Genomic DNA, 19417 nt, shown 5'->3' with positions numbered 1-19417 from the left:
CGATCCTTAAGCGGGATACCTCAAACGATTTCTGCTTCGATTCTCCATCATTCTGCATCAAAATATGGATCAAGATTTTTTTTCGATTATTGTTCAAAATTTTTCTGAGCAACCCCCTTCAAGTTTGTGGAAATCCATATATGGCCCCGAAGGATGTCTCTATCTCAGCCAATTCTTACCCGATCCTGGAGCGGGATACCTCAAACGATTTCTGCTTCGATTCTCCATCATTCTGCATCAAAATTTAGATCAAGATTTTTTTCGATAATTTTTCAAAATTTTTCTGAGCAACCCCCTTCAAATTTGGGAAAATCCATATATGGCCCCGAAGGATGTCTCTATCTCAGCCAATTCTCACCCGATCCTTTAGCGGGATACCTCAAACGATTTCTGATTCGATTCTCCATCATTCTGCATCAAAATATGGACCAAGATTTTTTTTCGATAATTTTTCAAAATTTTTCTGAGCAAGCCCCTTCAAATTTGTGGAAATCCATATATGGCCCCGCAGGATGTCTCTATCTCAGCCAATTCTTATCGGATCCTTGAGCGGGATACCTCAAACGATTTCTGCTTCGATTCTCCATCATTCAGCATCAAAATATGGACCAAGATTTTTTTTCGATAATTTTTCAAAATTTTTCTGAGCAAGCCCCTTCAAATTTGTGGAAATCCATATATGGCCCCGAAGGATGTCTCTAGCTCAGCCAATTTTTATCCAATCCTTAAGCGGGATACCTCAAACGATTGCAGCTTCGATTCTCCATCATTCTGCATCAAAACATGGACCAAGATTTTTTTTCGATAATTTTTCAAAATTTTTCTGAGCAAGCCCCTTCAAATTTGTGGAAATCCATATATGGCCCCGAAGGATGTCTCTAGCTCAGCCAATTCTTATCGGATCCTTAAGCGGGATACCTCAAACGATTGCTGCTTCGATTCTTCATCATTCTGCATCAAAACATGGACCAAGATTTTTTTTCGATAATTTTTCAAAATTTTTCTGAGCAACCCCCTTCAAATTTATGATAATCCATATATGGCCCCGAAGGATGTCTCTAGCTCAGCCAATTTTTATCCAATCCTTAAGCGGGATACCTCAAACGATTGCTGCTTCGATTCTCCATCATTCTGCATCAAAATATGGACCAAGATTTTTTTTCAATATTTTTTCAAAAATTTTCTGAGCAACCAAATGAGAGGAAATCTATATATGGCCCCGAAGGATGTCTCTAGCTCAGCCAATGTTGATCCAATACCTCAAACGATTTTTGTTTCAATTTCCCATCAATCTGCAACGTCGGCTATGCTGATGGACCACCTTGAAAATCCATGAAACCCATATATGGTAAGGCTTATATGGGTGATAAGAGTCAGCGATAAGAGAACATAAGCTCGACCCGACATGAGCCAACTAATCAAGACAACAATAGTTTTTTAGAATCAAAAATTTAAAAAGCTTTAGCAAAACCAGCGTTTTAAAATATAATTCAGTACGTAATTGGACAGCAACGGAGCGAGTTTTAAAAAATATTTCCTTAAATTCTTGCACCATGAGTGTAATTCTTTCCATTATTTTAATTGTTGCCGCAGCTTTGACTGCAGCTCCATTGGTAGGACGAAGCACAGGGGTCCAAAAAGCAATAGTCTTCGCTTCAGGAGGTAATATAAGCTTTCGTATATTATCAATTAAAATTCCAAGTTATCACTGTTTTGACAGATTCTAACCCCAATGACAACAAGCCGTCCGCCACGAGGAACTTTTATCTCACCGTGGATGGAGAGCAGTTTGGCGTGTGGCACATGTTGCCTAGCAGTGCCGGAATCCCAGATTTGGACCACGAGGATGAGATGTCTTATTATCATGACGCACTGAGGGATCCAGACGCAACCATTATTTTATATCTCCATGGAAATGGTGGCGACAGGGCCAATGGAGGCCGACTGCCGCTTTACAAGCTCCTGAGGAGTCTTAATTACCACGTGTTTGCCATCGACTACCGAAGTTATGGGGACTCGGACGACACATACCTCTCGGAAGAAAGTGTGGTGGCGGATGCCTTGAAGACGTACGAATATATTACTGATCGCACAGATAGGCCCATCTTTATTTGGGGCCATTCCCTTGGAACCGCTGTCGCCACGCACATGTGTTCGGACCTTCAACGATTGGGAAAGCCTTCTCCAAAAGGAGTGATCCTTGAGGCGCCCTTCACCAATATGCAGGATGAGTTAAGGGGGAATAGTTTCGGGAATATCATGAGTTACCATCCGCTCTTTAAATTCGGCGTGGCGGATGCCATTTATAAAAACAAACTTCGTTTTGAGTCGGACGAGCACATCCTGGAATTTTCGGCACCTGTTATGATTCTCCATGCAAGGGACGACGTCGTGGTGCCGTACGATTTGGGACATCGTTTGTATTTGATCGGTAGCTCGCAGAGACTTTCGGGAACTGGACCTGTGGAGTTCCATTCATTCGACGAAAATCGCGAATTCGGTCATATGGAAATATATAGGGCTCCGGAGCTGAAAGGTCTTGTGGAAAATTTTGTCCATAAATACAGGGAAAAGAAGTTTGCCGAATATTATTATGATCATAAAATATCAAAAATGTTAGAAGCAATAAATAATGCAATGTCAACGATTTATCTACCAATTAAGACTACCAATAAAGACTAAAGTTTTTAATAAAAATATTTAACTGTAGTATATTTCTATTCAATATTACATGTTTTGTTTATAAATTATAAATCGGGAAATGTAACCACATAGATTTCCGTGGCCTACTTTTTTGGGCGCCTTGAAGTCTATGATTGATGAAGAGTAATCCTTTACCGTTTGTTTCCATATGATAACATTCCGGAAGCTGGTTTAATTTGGCAGTAATTTAATAAAAATTAAAAAGAACAATTTTTTTTTTTAAGTGCCCTCCTCCTTGATTCTTATAAGCTGCACTTAAGCTATCCCGAAAATCGGAAAAAAATTATTTTTTTGTATGGTAAGTTTTCTTTTCTTTGTTGTAATTGTAATTTTTATGTTTTTGTAAAATTGGTTGTTGTTCCTATTTTAGTTTAGTTCATATATATTTTTTTTTCTTTATTGTTTGGCAGTTATTATTATTGATATTAAAAAAGATAGAGGTTACAGAACTAGACTAAATTAATGACACGGTATATACATATGCATACATGTTCTGTCTTAACTCAATATTTAACAGTTTTCTATCTGTACATTTAATTAGGCTTCTAAAATTTTTGCAATTATATCCGACTATATCCTATAGCTCACATCTATGTATCTATCTTCTGGGTTTTTCTATCTTTTCATTTTTAATTCAAAATTCTGTTTTTCTCCATTTAAATTCAAATTTCGATGAAAATATCGATATTTTTTCTGGCAACACCACCGCTCATAAAAATACCAAAAAACTACCAAAAAAATCTTGTTTTCATCTGACAGTGTGACCATTCCACATTTCTTTCGAAATACCATGCAACAGTGTGCCCACCCCTAGGAACTTTATTTCCGCCTGTTTTATCTCCCTTGTAATTATTGTTGTAATTTTTTTTCAATTTCAACTGGAGCGGTTCGGCCCGGACGGTGAAAACTGAGAAAACCTTAAAAATCGCGTCGTTCCAATGAATCGCCGGGAAAGGCCGTGAATCAAAACTACTTGGCACCGCGATAAAGTCATCAAAAAGAGAGTGTTTTCAGTAAGAAAAGGCCGCCTTTGTGATTTGTTTGGTGCTGTCGCGGAAAATGTTACCATCGCCATCGAGTCGCTGTGAGTGTGTTTGAAAAGCAAACAAAAGGCCAATACAGCGCGAAATAAATGTGAAAAGGAAGATTACTTTTGTGTGCCTGGTCTTGTGCCGTTAGGAATATATATCTTAGCCAGAATCCTGGGCCATAAAAACAAAAATAAAACTCCATTTCGCGACCAAAGAGCGAGAGAGAGAAGGAGAAAAAAAAATTTGTGTCTCTACTCCTTGAAAAGGAGTTTGCTGCTGCTCTCCCTTACACTCCCACACTCTGTCGTCCCCCGTCTCTCTTCCTCTCTTGCTGCCTCATTCGGCCGAGCTGGGTCCGGGGTGTTCAGCAGTGTGTTGCAAATTAAATTTAAATAAAAGTTTAATTAATAATTAATTCTAAATCGCCAGAGAGAAAGGAAGTGCATCCCACTCTCTCTCTCTCTCTCTCTCTGACTCGCTCAGGGGGCAGGAGCGGAAGGAGACCAAAGGAGAATCAAGAGGAAGCAGCAGACGCAGACGCCGCCGCCGCCACCTCTGCTTGCACCAACACTAACGCATTTTCTTCTGTGGAAACGGAATCGACCAAAAATGTTGTGGTAAGTTTTTCCTTCTATTTTTTTTTTTTTTTTTGCAAAATTTATTTTTAATTCGGGAGTTCTGTTTTCGGTTTTCCATTTAGGCCTTTTTTCCTTTTCTGCGCATGTTTTGTTTCACAAATTCGTAGACTTCCGCTTTTTTGGGCTGCTGCTTCTGGTGCTTCTTCTTCTTTTACCACAAACACGCCCTTTTTTGCGCACCTCGCCCCGCATGCGTGTACTGCCTACGAGTGTATGTGTGTGTGTGAGTGCAGTTTCTGGGCAGTTTCCTTTTTGCATTTTCCGGCATCCGAATTCGCGCAAATTGGTCGGCCCTTAAAGCCAACTCGGAACAGCTGTCGCCTCGTCTTCTTGGCCGCCAAACCAGTTTTCTTTTTTATCTGCTAGGTGTGGTGGGGGGTGGTAGGGGGGGGGTAGTGGGGCAGCTGGTCTTTTGCTTTAATTGGCTCTTCTGCTTTGTACCCCGTTTCTGCCATTGTTGTTTTTGTTATTCTCCTTGTTTTGGGCTGCAGTGCCGCCGCTGCTGCCGCTGCTTCTTCTTCTTCTTCTCTTGCCGCAAAACAAACAAAAACCTGCCATTTGAGGGGAGTGGGAGTGGGGGGCAGACAAGAAAGAGAGAGAGGAGCAGAGCCTCGGCAAGAGAGAGAGAGAGATGCGCAGATTGTGCGGGTGGGGCAGCCTCATTTGCTTCCTCTTGCTGGATGAGGCTCCAGTGTTTGTTTGAACTTTAATTTATGCCACACAGCTCCTCCAGTCGATGTTGCAACACTCCCTTCCCCCTCCCCCCCTTTGGTGCAACATTTAAATGTCAATGCACCAGCAGCAGGAGCAGCAACTGAGGCTACATCTACTTTAGCCCTGAAATGGCAGCCAACTGCCATGACTCATTTTGGCTTTTATGCTTGCTGCCAAATGAAGCGGGCCAAAGACCTGCAGCCACACACACACACACACTTACACTCGTACACTCTCCCAAAACAAAGGAGCCCCCCCACCAACAACAACAACACCCATAGGGCCGAAAACCCGTTCCAAAATAAGCAATCTTGGCAGAGGTTCCACTGTACCTCTGGATTTGCATGCCACTCACTGACTAAGTCACTACCTACCTAGCTACCTACTACTCCTATTTTCTTCTCTTCCCTCTTCCGCCCCGGGGTCTGGGTCTTCCCCGCGGACCAGGCCCGAAACACATGGCCTCGTGCAACGCGGATTTCAAATTTTGTAATTGTTGCATTAGAACCCGAGAAGGGGGAGGAGTAGGTGCTGCGATAGAGAAAGAGGGTGTGACGACACAGTTATCTGAACACCGTTAGCCCAGTTTTCAGGCCACCTCCACCAGCTGCCGTCTGCCGCCAGCCGCCTGCCTCAGGCCCCAACTGCAATTGCGAGCCCCGGCTACTGCCCAGATAAGATAACCAAAAAAAAAAGAAAACAGCGCACACATGTCCTACGAGTGGCTTTTAAAGGGGGGGTTAGTGTTCTCATTCTATTTTATTTTTAATTTTTGTATTTCCAAATAAGGTCTAAAGTTTTAAGATTTAGTGTCAAGTTTTAGGTGGTTTTTTGAGAGTTTCTAGGGGGTATCCCATCATAACTCAAGAACTACCCTACCCTTTTTCTTTAAATTTGGGATACAGTTTTGAAATATAAAATAACAACGACCCCTGAGGAGTTTAGTTTTAATTTGTATTTTGTATTGTATGTTAGCGGGGTCTTCCCATCATAACTCAAGGACTACATCACCGATTCTTTTGAAATTTGGGATAGGGCTTAGAAATGTATATTAACAGTTAACTCTGAAGAGTTTAGTTTTAATTTGTTAATATTTTTAATATGAAAGGAAGTAAACCTCCTTTTCTATTTTCAATGTACTCGCTTTTAAGGGGGTTATAGTGTTTTTCATTTTATTTTATTTATCCTTTTTTTTTTATTTTCCAATATTTCTTAAAATCTCAAGATCTAGTGACTAGTTTTTGATGTTCTTTTGAGGATTTCTAGAGAGTTTCCCATGATAACTCAAGAACTACACTACAGATTGCTTTGAAATTTGGGATACAGTTTCTATATTTAAATTACCAGTTAACGCCAGTAAATTACCAGTAATTTTTACAAGTATTTATAAATATTTATAATATGTAGGGTATAAGGGAAAATAAACATTTTTGTCTATTTTAAATGATTTTTAAAACCTAAAAATTTGGTATTTAGACAAACTATCATATCATTTTCTGGGAAATCACTTTAATTTTTACAATTTAGATGATCCAGAATAGAGTTAGGATGCGAAAAGCCCTATATTCAGGTTCCTTCTTTGAAAATTTACACAATTCCCTTAAAAAACCCCTTAAATGTAAAGCTTAATAGTCCTACTATAATCAAATACATAGAAAGTTTCCAATACACTGAGTTTCCTTAGAAAATAATCATCAATTACTTTTAATGATTTTTTCAAGAGAATTAATGTAGTACCCCCCTTGTTCCATTTCCCGTTTATCATTTATTTTTTTGTGTAAATTGTAGTTTATCTTTTGAATTTTAAAGGAAAGTAAAGTTGCCAAATCAAAGCCCCTGAAGCTCGGTGGTGTTTTGTTTATTTCTTATGGATTTTATGACTAAACTGATGTTTGGGTATTCGGGGGGAAATTCCAGGTACTGCTGGCTGGCTGATGCACTAAAAAGAAACTACTTGGAACCGAAACAACAACAAAAATAAAACCAAAAACCTTTCAAACCAAAAATCTGAATCACAAACTGGACGAGTCAACTTTTTGTTTTTGTGACTAACATGCGTGTTATAGCATTCAGCTTTTGAAAGAGAGTTTAAGAGAGAGAGGGCGATAGGCGAGGAGGCTTGTGGAAGCATTGAACTCTGAACTCTTGAATCCCAAGCGATTGAGAGACACAGCCACCCACATGGAGATGCCACACAAATCCAATTAACATTTCCGCATTGTTCGGTTGTTGGACTGTCCACTTCCTCCCACGTCTGACTTTGATTTGGAATCTTAATGGAGATGCGGGATATCTTGAGAGAAGGGGGTGGATGGGGCATGCCCCGACCCATACCCGGTATTTATCATTTTACCGCTAACTTCCTACCACTTGGCCAAGGAAACAACGGCTTGTGACACAGTTCCTGTGTGCCTCTAACTGAGGCACTGAGAGAAAAGTAGGACTAGATTGGTGGCCATTAGATAGTATAGGATTGGAAGGGTAACCACTTTTCTTTCAGTGCATTTAATAACTATATATATATATAGTTATCGGACGACAAATGCATAATTTATAATCCACACAGACCGCCACTCGGAATCGGATGTGTGGAACGTGTTTGGGTTTTCTCATTAGAGTGTAGCGCCCCCCTCGCTTAAAAGGGGGGACCTCACTGACTAATTAATATCTTTCGCTGTTGATTCAACAATTGTTTGTGTTTATCTCTCTGGATTGGCGGTCTGTTTTTGAACAGAATCAGTTCGATATTGGAAGTGATTTTCCCCAATGACTCATAAGGGTATATCTTGCATGGATATATCTTATCTTCTGGGAAGGAATGTTATCAACCACCATCGTATGTATGTATCTCTTGGGAATATGAGACTATAGATATGGATATATGCCCCACATTGTAAACTGCATAGATGGTCAGAATTTTGCGCTTAGGTGGGCAGCTTTTCTGGCAAGACATGCCAGTGGTTGGTCAGAACCAAGACCGAGTGGCTGGCTCCTCGTACTTGGCCTGGTAATTGCTCTGGCGTTTAACCATTTTTTACGGCCTAGATATTCCACCACAACAAACATGAAGATGGGTAGATGGGTAGCTGGTTCTTCACGCTCTAACGCTTGGCTTGCTCTCTCTCAGTATAGCCCTCTTGGAGATGCAGTGCCTCCGATATGCGCAGCCATATACATAGTTTCTACAAGTGGGGGATTAATTAAAACAAAATTATGATCTCTGCGGCCAATTTGCAACTGTTGGGAGGGGGAGGAGGGGTTCCAGTGCCTCCAGCATTTTTCCAAAATCATTCCGATATTTTTAGCTTCTTGAAATTCCCAGAAAAGCTTTCAAGGTAAACCTGCCAATGGAAGAATAACCCCTCTATAGGGTATGTATCCATATATCGAGAATTCTCGGAATCCAACCCGAAAACCGACTGAAATGAACTCTGGGTAGCCCCACCCCAGGGCACTGGAGATAAAGCCACTATCTGGAGAGCAGCCTCGATCCCGAGTCGGGAAGTACTTGCCGGGTGATAAGCTCCAAGTAGTGACCTCGGTTTGGTTCAGGAATATACTATATAGTATTGTAATAGAACCCATATACCATCACTTGGATACTGATATCCCCCCACAGAGTCGTGGAATTTGAATTCAAAATTGCTTCTCCAACTCGGAGGCAGATTGCATCCCGCTCTGGCACAGTCTCTGGTGGAATTGCAAGCACTTGAAGTGCTTCCGGTCTCTCAGTCTCCAAGTCTGGAGTTTCCACCACCGAGTCGAGTGGAGGGGGAGGGGACCTGGCCTGGGACTTTTCAGCTAAAAGCTGGGCACTTCCTCTATAACTCTGAATTTCGATTTCTTTTTTTTGTCGGTCTTTTGCCTTCTTGGAGGATGGAACTTGAGAACCGAGTGGAGTGGAGTGCCCACAGGTGGCGTTGGTCTGCCCCCCCTCCCTCCTGCCCCCTCTCTGTTCTCTCCACACACACATTCCAATCTTCCTGGACAATTTGTAACTTGAACTCTTTTTGTTGCCGCGATGGAGTGGAGACTATTGTTGTTTTTTTTCGCTCAATTGCAGTGGCTGCTACACTGAGAACAAGTGGGGATACTCCTCCCCTTTCAGGACAAACTTCTAGTCTTGTTTCTCTCAGTGTAGATCCAGATTATAGTATGATTATGATAGTTTTTGTGATGCTCCTCACTTGAACTTTGTGCCGAGGGTGGCTGGAGGCTTCTCCATTGTGTGCCACTGGCAGTGTAATAATTTAATAGACTCTGCCTTTGTGGTGGGAAGTTATAGCTGTCTTTATCAGAGAGGGGAGGGAGGGGGAACATTATTCAATAATTATCGACTAAAAAATAAAAAACACCGATACCCTCCAATGAGTTTGCTTTGTGGAGTGGAAAATAGTGTTCCATTAAGTGCTCCTCAAATATGAAATATTTGGCCACGAATCAGAGCGAAGGGGAGGGCCACACCCACAATCGAAAGTCAGTGACCCACAGAGCAGCACAACTTGTATCTAGTATCTTGTAGGTACATTTAATTATTCGCTACTAGTATCCAAGAAGTCATCCATAATGATGACTTGCCGCTTGGCTGGATCTGTTCTTCGATATGCCTGGGAATCCGGGTCATCTCCAGCATCTGAAGCTTCCCATCCATGCGTCGATTATCGCCAGCAAATCGATCACTTTGGTGGGGTCTTTCAGCAGAAGATCACAAGACCCGCGGAGTACGACCCAAATAAGCAGCCAAATTGCCAGCACAGGTACCTCCTCCAGGGCCCCCAAAGCCAGCAGACAATGCCTGGCCCCAAAACCAGTTACCAGTTACCACCAGCTCCTCCTCTGGTACGAGTTCCCCTTGGGGCAGAGAGCAGCATAATGTGGCGGAGACAACAGAAATTACCGCATAAAGCGAGTGGCAAGAGTGGCAGGAAGACAAATGGAGGGAGGGTCTGGGAGGGTGCGAAGAGTCCAGACTTAATGAGGATTCAGAGCTGGGTGGAGGGCACTGGCCAAAAAGAATAATACAGGGTAGTGATTAAATAATAGTATCTATGGGAAACAGTTCCCTACATCTTGAAGAATAACCTCCTTTGTAGGAAGGTGGATACCCTTTGGAGGTGGGAGAGAGACCCACCTGGAACCTCTCCCGAGACTAGGACCTGACAAATTGTGAATGGCACGCGAGAGGGAACTCAGTGAGTCAACTCCTAACCCACTGACATCATCGGGATGGTCACAGGAATTTCCCAGGAAGCCCCGTGACTTGGAACTAGTGGGATTAGTGAGGCAATCTATGGTAGTTAGGCAGAGTCACCCTCGTGCCAGGTTAAGTGTTGAAGTTTAAACTGGAGCTAGAACTCTGATCCGAAGAGCAGTAACTCCGGCACGGGGGTGACTCTTCCGCCAAAAACCCACCACCACTAGGCCTCTCTCTCGAACCTCCCTGTTCCAAAAGTGCCAAATATTTCACTTGTCCCAGGATTATTGCCCAGGGACTGTCAGGGTGGGTGCGGCCACTCCTCCTGGGGAAGTATCCTGAAGCAGTACATGTGCGCCTCCTTCCCCCTGGCTGGCTGGTGTGTTTTGGTTTGGGAATTGGCGAGAATTAACTCGCAAAATGTTAGCCCATTAACGGGCCACTCTCCATCTCCATCCCCTAAAACCCAGATCTCATTCAGAGACTACCAGGCCCGTTCCTGCAGCAGATCCAGTGTTGCAACAACATTTCCGGCCTCTAAAGCAGCACAAGTGCGTGCTTTTTGAATGAAAGGCGGTTTTTCCCAGGCGGAACTCTATGACGTAAGTGGTGGGGTGGTGGTGGGGTGGCGCGGAACAAACTAGGTCAGAGTTCTTGGCGGGGCGTGGCCGCGAGGGGCGTCCCAGATCTTCAGGTGACCCGATTTTCTATGCAAATACCTTCCACCAACCTTCTCATCTCATCGCGGATTTGTGGCTTTTGTCATTCCGCTCCAGAACGAAAGAAAAAGTCCATAATGGTTCCAATTCCAGGTGATTGTTCTCCCTTGGGGTTATTAATTCATCGTTGGGCTTTCACTTCTCTTCATTCTTTGTTTTTGGGCTTTTATTTCAAGGTTTCTAACAAAACACAGCTTAGCCGATTGTTGACCCCCGATGACCTCTATCTATCCCCTTTTAAATCAATCGCCTCATTACCCAAATGCCTCATAAAATATGGAGTACGACGTGTTTAGAACTATTGGGCCAGCCAGTCATCCAGAAGAGGGATAAGACTAGTTCTCCAGTGGGGGGCAGGAAATTGGCAAGTCTCCCATAGTGGGCCTGTTCCTGCACTTGATTTATGAGCCACCATCTCTAACTGTATCTCTGTTTCCGGTCTCTTGCAGATCTCAAGGCCCTGGAGCTGAGGAACCAACTGGAAGCACCAACTTCCCTCCAAAAGGAACACCAGAAGAAGAACCAGAGACCAGAACTGAGGCAGCCACGACGACAACCGGACCGAAAACCAAATCGAAATGACGTAAGTTACCTACACACACGGCATGGCAATCAATAGATTCTCACTCACTCGGACCTGGTTAGGTAGTATCTGGAAGATGCAAAGATACAAACAACAAGTTGGCTGTCAATCGGTCGTGAAGGACATTTCAATTATGGAGACGACATTTCAGACTTTCATTCAAATTGGTTTCAATTCACAGATTCCCAGAGAATACCCCACCACCACCCAGCACCTCTTGATGAGGTCTAGGTCTTGGGGGGTTGGCCTCTAGTCAGCTCTAGCTCCTGGTTTATTAATCCCCATAATTTGTTTGGTCTAAAAAGAGGGGTGCGGCTTCCAGGTCTGGTTGGTTGGTTGGTCTGGGGGGCCCAGAGCTGGGTCACCCGATAACTGAATTTGTGAATAAGCAGAAAACGCAGCGAGTTTGCGTTTTATTCTCTGTTTTTTTTGGGTGTGTCATCATTAAAATGTTGTCTCCGAGGAAATCCGGCCACAAGCCACCAGCCACTGGCCAGAGGAGGGCTTTAAACTCTGGCCAGAGTCTCTCTGGTCTTTCCTTGAAATGGCAGTTGAATTACGCCGCTCGATGGGTAACATTTGTCCCACGGATCTACTGAATGGGAATATTCCTCCGGCAAGGTAAGGCGCCAGTCTAATAGATCCATCTACCAGTGAAGTGGTGGCCCTAATTGCTGCCATAATTGGGGTCTTATCGAGTGCATTAATCGAGTGGGGGGGTTACTCTCACTCCCCAAAAAAAAAAATAGAACCAAAAGTAGTCTTCAGGAACGGGTTTCGGCTTAACGGACACCTCGGCACACAGCTACTTTAATCCTTCCAAAAGCTGTTTCCAATAAGCTGAAAGGATAACAACCAGGATGAGAACAGGTGCTGCTAAGAAGTGACCCAAATCGAGGCTTAAGAAGACCTGTTTATACCGAAAGTAGAGTCTCTTTTTGGTCAGTGTAGTAACAGCAGGAAGCCCTCCTCCCCTGACGAGTTCATCCCGCAGTGATATTCGATATTGATGGAGACCCCCCTCCTCCTCCATTCCAGATGCCGTGTGTTTGCCCGGAGCCAATGCTGGTAAGACTGGGTCTCTGGTCTCCTGTCTCCCGGCAACCTACTTTGGCGACTCACATGTGTGGGCTTTTGTTTGTTTTGGCTTTCTGGCCATGTGGATTATGGCTTATGTTGGCCCCAAAGAAACATTTAGTTGCCAAATCACTAAAGTCGCTGTCGCGGCACACGCTCTGGTTCAAGACACAAAACCAGATCCGATCCAGAGCCGATTCCAACAAAGCCATTAAAGCTAGCCACGATAATCGGAGAACGAGATCGCTGAACCGCCAACAAGAACCACTTACAATGGGCCGCAATAATGTTAATTGGAAATTACGTTTTGGGATTGTAGAGCTAAAGTCTCGGATCTCTCGGAGACCTACAATGTTGTATGAATTTTTCATAAAATGCCTGCCACAAGCTGTGTAGCTGCCCCTCATGCCTCCATACCTCATGCCGCCAAAGGAAAAGAAACTGACTTGTAATAGTCACTCGAGGGGGGAAATATAAATTATTGAGCTCGTTTCTTAAGTAATTATCGCACTGACGGAATGACTGAATGGCGGAATGACTAACTGACTGACTGACGGATGGACTTCGTTTTAAGATTGCCCCGAGGTCTGAGTCTTTCTGAGCATTTATCGCATGACCTTTCAAGGGGTTTACGCGTTTTTCAGAAGAACCAACCTTGTGCTATATATTCTAAGGTCTTGTAAGCCCCAGAAGCCTGGAGCTACTACTGCGCTCCCGACCATCCTAGAGGCTGTGAGTCAGGTTCTGCTCCATCTACCTGTGCCCGGGGTCACCTCACCATACCATTTCTCATTATTTTATTGACTTTGAAGTGTAATTATTTGCCTTTTGGAAGAATTCAAAGCCGGCTCTCTCTCTTGCCTCATTCTCTCTCTTTCTCTTTGTTTGTCTTCGAGGCCAAGAAGACTCTCTGCACTCTCGTAGCCGGATCTCGGCTTCAGTCTCCAGCGAGTCTTGAGTTCGATCGGACGTGCTTCTCGGAGTCGTGATTCGAATTCGATTCCGTGTGAGTGTGTGTGAGTGCCTGTGTGGGATCGATCGTGGGATCGATCAGCTTGGACGCCTCTGCAAATATTGGCCAACACGTCCGGTGTGTTAATGGCCATGAAGAAGCTGTACGCCAAGACCTCCTTCACCAGCAAGAAGCCCTCGAATGTGGCGGCATCCTCGCCCATTCTGGCCTATCACTCGCCCGCGGTGGCCCTGCCCCACTCATCCGGGGAGCTCATCCGGCGCAGCCAGAGCATGCACCACAAGATGTCCCCGCCGCCGGTGGTGGGCAAGGCCTCCGACTACTATAGCATCGAGGAGCTCCAGGAGTTGGATCTGCTCGACTACAGACACCCCATGTACCACCACTACCAGCAGCAGCAGGAGCTCCAACGCCAGCGGTACCACGAGCATGAGCAGTTGGTGCTCCAGCTTCCCAAGGCCAGCCAGAGACCTCAGCCGCAGCAGGATCAGTTGTTGTATGTAGCCCCGAGGGCGACACCAGGGCAGAGTTCATCGATGGTAGAGAGGGTATCTACCACTAACACCGCCTCATCCAGTACTAGCTCATCCTCATCCTCCTCTGTGATCTTCTCCACACTGCGCAAGTGCGTTTCCCCCTCGAATCCGATCGAGAATCCCAAACCCCAGCCCTCCACTAGGCTGGGTCGTAGCTCCATGTCGTTTTCAATTAGAACCACCACAACAGCATCATCTGCAACAGCAGCATCACCACTACCACCAACACACCACCAGCTACAACAACAACAACAACAACAACACAAACAACATCTATATAGCAACATACATCACTTTCTGATGGAACAACAAAAGCTACAACAGCGTCATCACAATTCGGTCAAAGATAGATTCATTGGGGGCATTGCAACGATTCTGGCGTATGTGTAAGACCCACTTCCCGCCCGAATGTCGCTGTCTAGACCCCTTCCCCTCTTATCCACCACCACCCCCTAACTTCCGATCTGTCCTCACGTAGCACTTGGCCTTGGGATCGGGTGCGTTTTTGGGTTGAAATCAAAGAGGTCTTACGCTTGGGCCTCTCTGAACAGCATTTAAAATCATAATTATAATTTAACGCCAATTAAGCTGGAAAACGCTTTCGTGCATCGTGCAACTTGAGCTTAACGCACGAATAAATCCCCATGGCATGCAAAATTTCACCTGCCACACCTCACTAGCATCTCTGTGGAGTTTCTTTTGGGAGTTGCGGGAGATGGCCATTCCGAACCCGAAACTGAGACATTCCTCACGTCTCAAAGTACGTGATTCTAAAAAGCTTACTAGTCTTCCGTTGTGACTAGTAGTCGGTGGTCTAATTCATGAATCACAAAAATTAATCAGAGTATTGTGATATACACAAATATTTTAATTTTAAATTTGATTGACGGCCTTTGTCTTCGAGAGCTGAGCTGCTGAGCATTTTTTTTTATTTTTTTGCTGAGGCAGGCTCATAATACCAAGCTACGATCCGATCCGGCCTGGCCTGTGGTTATATAAGGCCCTGGGACTGGGAGGCATGCACAGCTGTGGCCCGAGAGCTCTCGGTCTCGGATTCGGTCTGTCCGCCTGTCCGTCTGTCCGCGCACTCCATTTAAGTGCAAAACTACTCGCGGCTTTTGGCCGGGCCAACTGCGGGGCCAGAATTGTGCAGACTCGACTCGTTTGGCGGCTGCTCTCCGCCATTATCTCGCTCGCTCGCTTCCCAGTCCCCCAGTAACACACAACTCCAAGCTCCAAGCTCAGCGGTCTACAGAGAGAGAAATGCATGTCTCATCCTAGACCTGCCATTTTAAAGATAATATCAAGTTCTCTCAGTGTAGAAAACCTCATGGAAAGTTGATTAAAGGCAACTCGTCATCGCCTTTGCTGGCCAGGCTTACTTTGTTGGCTTTGTGGCTTTAATTGTCAACCTGGGAAGTGCTGGAAAAAAAATGGTAAAGGTTGCGAGAGCATATTAGAACATTCATTAGAAACAAGACTCTAGACTCTAGACTCCAGACTGCAACTGCAACTGCATGACAGGTGTGTGATCTCGCAAAGAAATGCATAGCACTTCCTGCCTTTCCAACTCCAACTCAGGAGGGCTTGGTGGATCGAGGCCCTTGGCCCCCTGGACAGAGTCGTGTGAAAACTCCAGAGATCACTGTACTATAAACATGAAAGGGGGGTAGGGGGACGGAGAAGAGGAGCTTCTAATGATTGGAAAACTATTTCTCATTAAGACTTTTTCCGAGAAGTCTTAATCGAGTTGGATATTACAAGACGACGTTTCTCTGAACTCGAACATTCCTTCCTGGCAGACATTTTCATTCATTAATCCTGATCTCTACATTCATTCCTCCAAAGTACCATCCATAGTAATCCTTTCAAGATATAACCCCATTTCATCCAAAAATCCTTACGATTTCTTGCAGTGAGCAGAGCATAATCGGAGCGAGAGCCTCCGTGATGGTGTACGATGACAACCAGAAGAAGTGGGTGCCCTCGGGCAGCTCCTCGGGGCTGAGCAAGGTGCAGATCTACCACCACCAGCAGAACAACACCTTCCGGGTGGTGGGACGCAAGCTGCAGGATCACGAGGTGGTCATCAACTGCTCCATACTGAAGGGTCTGAAGTACAACCAGGCCACCGCCACTTTCCATCAATGGCGCGACTCCAAGTTCGTCTATGGCCTTAACTTTTCCAGCCAGAACGATGCGGAGAACTTTGCCAGGGCCATGATGCACGCCCTCGATGTGAGTCCAAGGAGACACCCTCTACAGGAGACACCCGAACTAACCATCTCTGATTTCAGGTCTTGAGCGGCCGGGTGGCCAACAACCCCGGGGGTCAACCCACCAACGGTAATGGCTACGAGGAGGACATGGGCTACCGCACCATGACCAGCGAGGACGCGGCCATTCTGCGCCAGAACAACGGCATCGGTGGCCACATCACGCCCTCCGCCCAGACGCCCACGTCGCAGACGAACCAGAACAACATCCCCCAGAGCCCGCCGACGCCCCAGGGCCACCATCGCACCAGCAGGTAGGTGGCAGCAGCAGGCATCTCATTTTTGTGGGGGAGAAGGGTCAATAGTTCGGGGGTTTCAGTTGGGGGTGACAGTTCAGATCAGATATGGATGGATAGCTGTTAACTGGGCTTCCACGTCTCACTTATCGTTTCATCACTCACATATCCATCCCCACCCACGCCTACTATCCTTTGCTTACCCAAGGAATTCCCTCAGCGCCCCACCGGCTCCACAGCCCCAGCAGCAACAGCAGCAGCAGCAGGCACAGATGGGCCAACCAGGATCCCATTACGGACCCACCGGGAACGGACCAGCCTCCAACGGCCTGCCGCCGCAGGGCAACCCCCAGCAGATTCCACCGGCTCCCCAGCAGCCCCAACAGCAGCCGCAGCAGTTCCAGCAGCCGCCGCAACAACAACAGTATCAGCAGCCACAGATGGTACCGGTCCAGGGAGGATATGCGCCCTCGCAGGTGAGTCCTCGTCGAGCTCGTCCTCGCCCCCATCCCAGAGTCCTCATGTGTGCGGTATTTCTGTTTCATTTCATTGGCAATTGGCTTGATCCTGACTCTCCTGACCACCTGACCACCTGCCCCGCCACCACCAACACCACCACCACCACCACCAACCCACCACTAGCAGTACCAGCAGCCCCACTACGTGCTCTCCAATTCTAATCCCAATCTCACTGTGCATCAATACCCACCACAGCAGCAGGCCCAGCAGCCGCCGCAGGCGCCACAGCCACCGCTCCAGAACGGCGGCATGTACATGGTGGGCCACGGCCACCTGCCCAGCTCCGCGAGCGCCAACAGTGTGGTGTACGCCAGCCAGCAGCAGATGCTTCCGCCCCAGGCGCCGGCGATGCCGGGTCCTGGCTACGGCCTGCCCCCCGGGGCCGTACCTCCCCAGCAACAGCAGCAGCAGGCGGAGAATCCCTACGGCCAGGTGCCCATGCCGCCGCCCATGAATCCGTCGCAGCAGCAGCAGCAGCAGCAGCAGCAGCAACAGCAGCCGCCGCAGCTCAATCGCATGAGCAGCCAGGGGGGAGCGGCGGCTCCGGCCCCACCGCCACCGCCACCAAGCTTCGGTGGAGCACCACCTGCCCCGCCGCAGATGTTTAACGGTGCCCCGCCGCCGCCACAGCCACCGGCACCCCCGGCGCCACCTGCCATGGGCGGAGGTCCACCGGGGCCGCCAGGAGCTGGGCCAGGTGGGCCGGGGGCACCGCCACCACCACCGCCGCCGCCGGGATTGGGTGGAGCGCCCAAGAAGGATGATCCCCAGGCCGATCTCATGGGCTCGCTTGCTTCGCAGCTCCAGCAGTTCAAGCTCAAAAAGAACAAGGTATGGATCGGGGTAGGGTATATCCCTAAATGGCTACTAACTTACTGGATTGGGTTCTTTGTAGTCCACAACATCTGCTCCCGAGAACAGCGGCAGCAGCACCTCTAGTGGCGGCAGTGGCAACTATGGAACCATTGGCCGCAGCTCCAATGGCATGGCCTCCATGATGGACGAGATGGCCAAGACGCTGGCCAGACGTCGAGCTCAAGCCGAGAAGAAGGACGTAAGTGTGGCTGGAGGGGGACTTCCGGCATTGCCAACTAACGCCTCCAATCATTTTCAGCCTGACCCCGAACCTGAGGTGAAGCAACGGCCCTGGGAGAAGTCCAACACACTGCCACACAAGCTGGGCGCCGGCAGCGGCTCTGGAGGAAGTGGCCATGGCGGAGCCAACGGCAGTTCGGGTGGAGCTGGAAGCAACACAACGAACAGCGGCGGGGAGTCGCCTCGACCCATGCGCAAACGCTTCGGCAGCGCCAGCGAAGAGACCATTCTCAAGGTGAGTAATCTTGGCCAGACTTCCAATCGAAGAGTCTTAACTTTAATCCCTTAACCAGGTCAATGGCGATGGCCTGTCCCTGGCCCTTTCCAACGGAGACTTGGACACCCTCAAGGCTGAGATAGTGCGCGAGATGCGGCTGGAGATCCAGAAGGTCAAGAACGAGATCATAGATGGTGGGTTGGTCTGAGAACAGAGAGTGGATTCTGAGATTTCTAACTTCCATCCCTCTTCCAGCTATAAAATCGGAGTTTAATCGAAGATAGATTGGCGCACTGTCGGGATAATGGCCAGTGGCACCCATCCTCTCCCTCCGAGAACCCTCACGACTGCTTTTCCAGAATCAGGAGCCAGGAGAGGAGCCAGGAGCCAGAGCCGGGCGTGTAATTTAAGACATTCGCATAGTATTCGGGAGGAATCGAAGCTCGCAACATTTCTAGAATGTTGACGTTCGATCTGGGCAAGTGTTTGGCAAGTGCTCCCCCGTTTGGGAGCCACTTGCTTTAGGTTAACACACACACACACAAGAAACATCTAGGCTAACACACACACACAAATACTGAAGGCGGGGAAGCTTAGTCAAAGTAATTAATTTTATATTTTAGATTGGGAGGAATGCTAACCGAGTTCTTAGTTATGTAACTAAACCTTACTACTGTTGTACATTATTTTGCATAAGTCTATAAGCCAATTTTAGTGAGAGAACCATGCTTGCAAGTGTTTCGGTAGCCCCCAAAGCCCCAAGACCCTCTTTCGTTTGTTCCTTCAACTCTTTAGTTTGTTATGATCCGACGGGGACTCCCCCGCCTCCCTTTGTTTTTGTACCAAAATCAAAATGATCAACGTTTGTAATTAAACATAGAGAGAGAGTATTTCTTAAAAAGCATA

The 19417-nt window shown here is 46.7% G+C and overlaps 2 protein-coding genes across 7 annotated transcripts; both read left to right on the top strand.

The window, feature by feature from the left end:
• Positions 1 to 1526: 1526 nt before the first annotated feature.
• On the top strand, positions 1527 to 3517 carry LOC108125027 (lysophosphatidylserine lipase ABHD12-like). Its single transcript, XM_017241034.3, has 3 exons — positions 1527 to 1662; positions 1721 to 2576; positions 3463 to 3517. Exons 1-3 carry the CDS (start codon positions 1554 to 1556, stop codon positions 3515 to 3517), a joined length of 1020 nt encoding a protein of 339 aa, XP_017096523.3. The 5' UTR covers positions 1527 to 1553.
• Positions 3518 to 3558: 41 nt separating this feature from the next.
• On the top strand, positions 3559 to 19417 carry ena (ENAH actin regulator enabled). 6 transcript variants are annotated; one of them, XM_017241021.3, is made up of 11 exons: positions 3559 to 3787; positions 4164 to 4351; positions 11449 to 11582; positions 16085 to 16406; positions 16466 to 16698; positions 16889 to 17156; positions 17323 to 18030; positions 18095 to 18253; positions 18314 to 18529; positions 18588 to 18705; positions 18767 to 19417. In XM_017241021.3, exons 3-11 carry the CDS (start codon positions 11578 to 11580, stop codon positions 18793 to 18795), a joined length of 2058 nt encoding a protein of 685 aa, XP_017096510.2. In that variant the 5' UTR covers positions 3559 to 3787; positions 4164 to 4351; positions 11449 to 11577; the 3' UTR covers positions 18796 to 19417. The 6 variants fall into 6 exon arrangements, with proteins under 6 accessions (XP_017096510.2, XP_017096509.2, XP_017096507.2 ...); XM_017241020.3 differs by having other exon boundaries at positions 3559 to 4351; XM_017241018.3 differs by lacking the exons at positions 3559 to 3787; positions 4164 to 4351; positions 11449 to 11582 and adding an exon at positions 13599 to 14128 and having other exon boundaries at positions 16901 to 17156.

Source organism: Drosophila bipectinata, chromosome 2R, assembly GCF_030179905.1.
Source record: "Drosophila bipectinata strain 14024-0381.07 chromosome 2R, DbipHiC1v2, whole genome shotgun sequence".
Lineage (NCBI taxonomy): Eukaryota > Metazoa > Arthropoda > Insecta > Diptera > Drosophilidae > Drosophila > Drosophila bipectinata.
The sequence above is the reverse complement of the archived record's forward strand: the minus strand, read 5'-3'. Positions and strand labels throughout refer to the sequence as shown.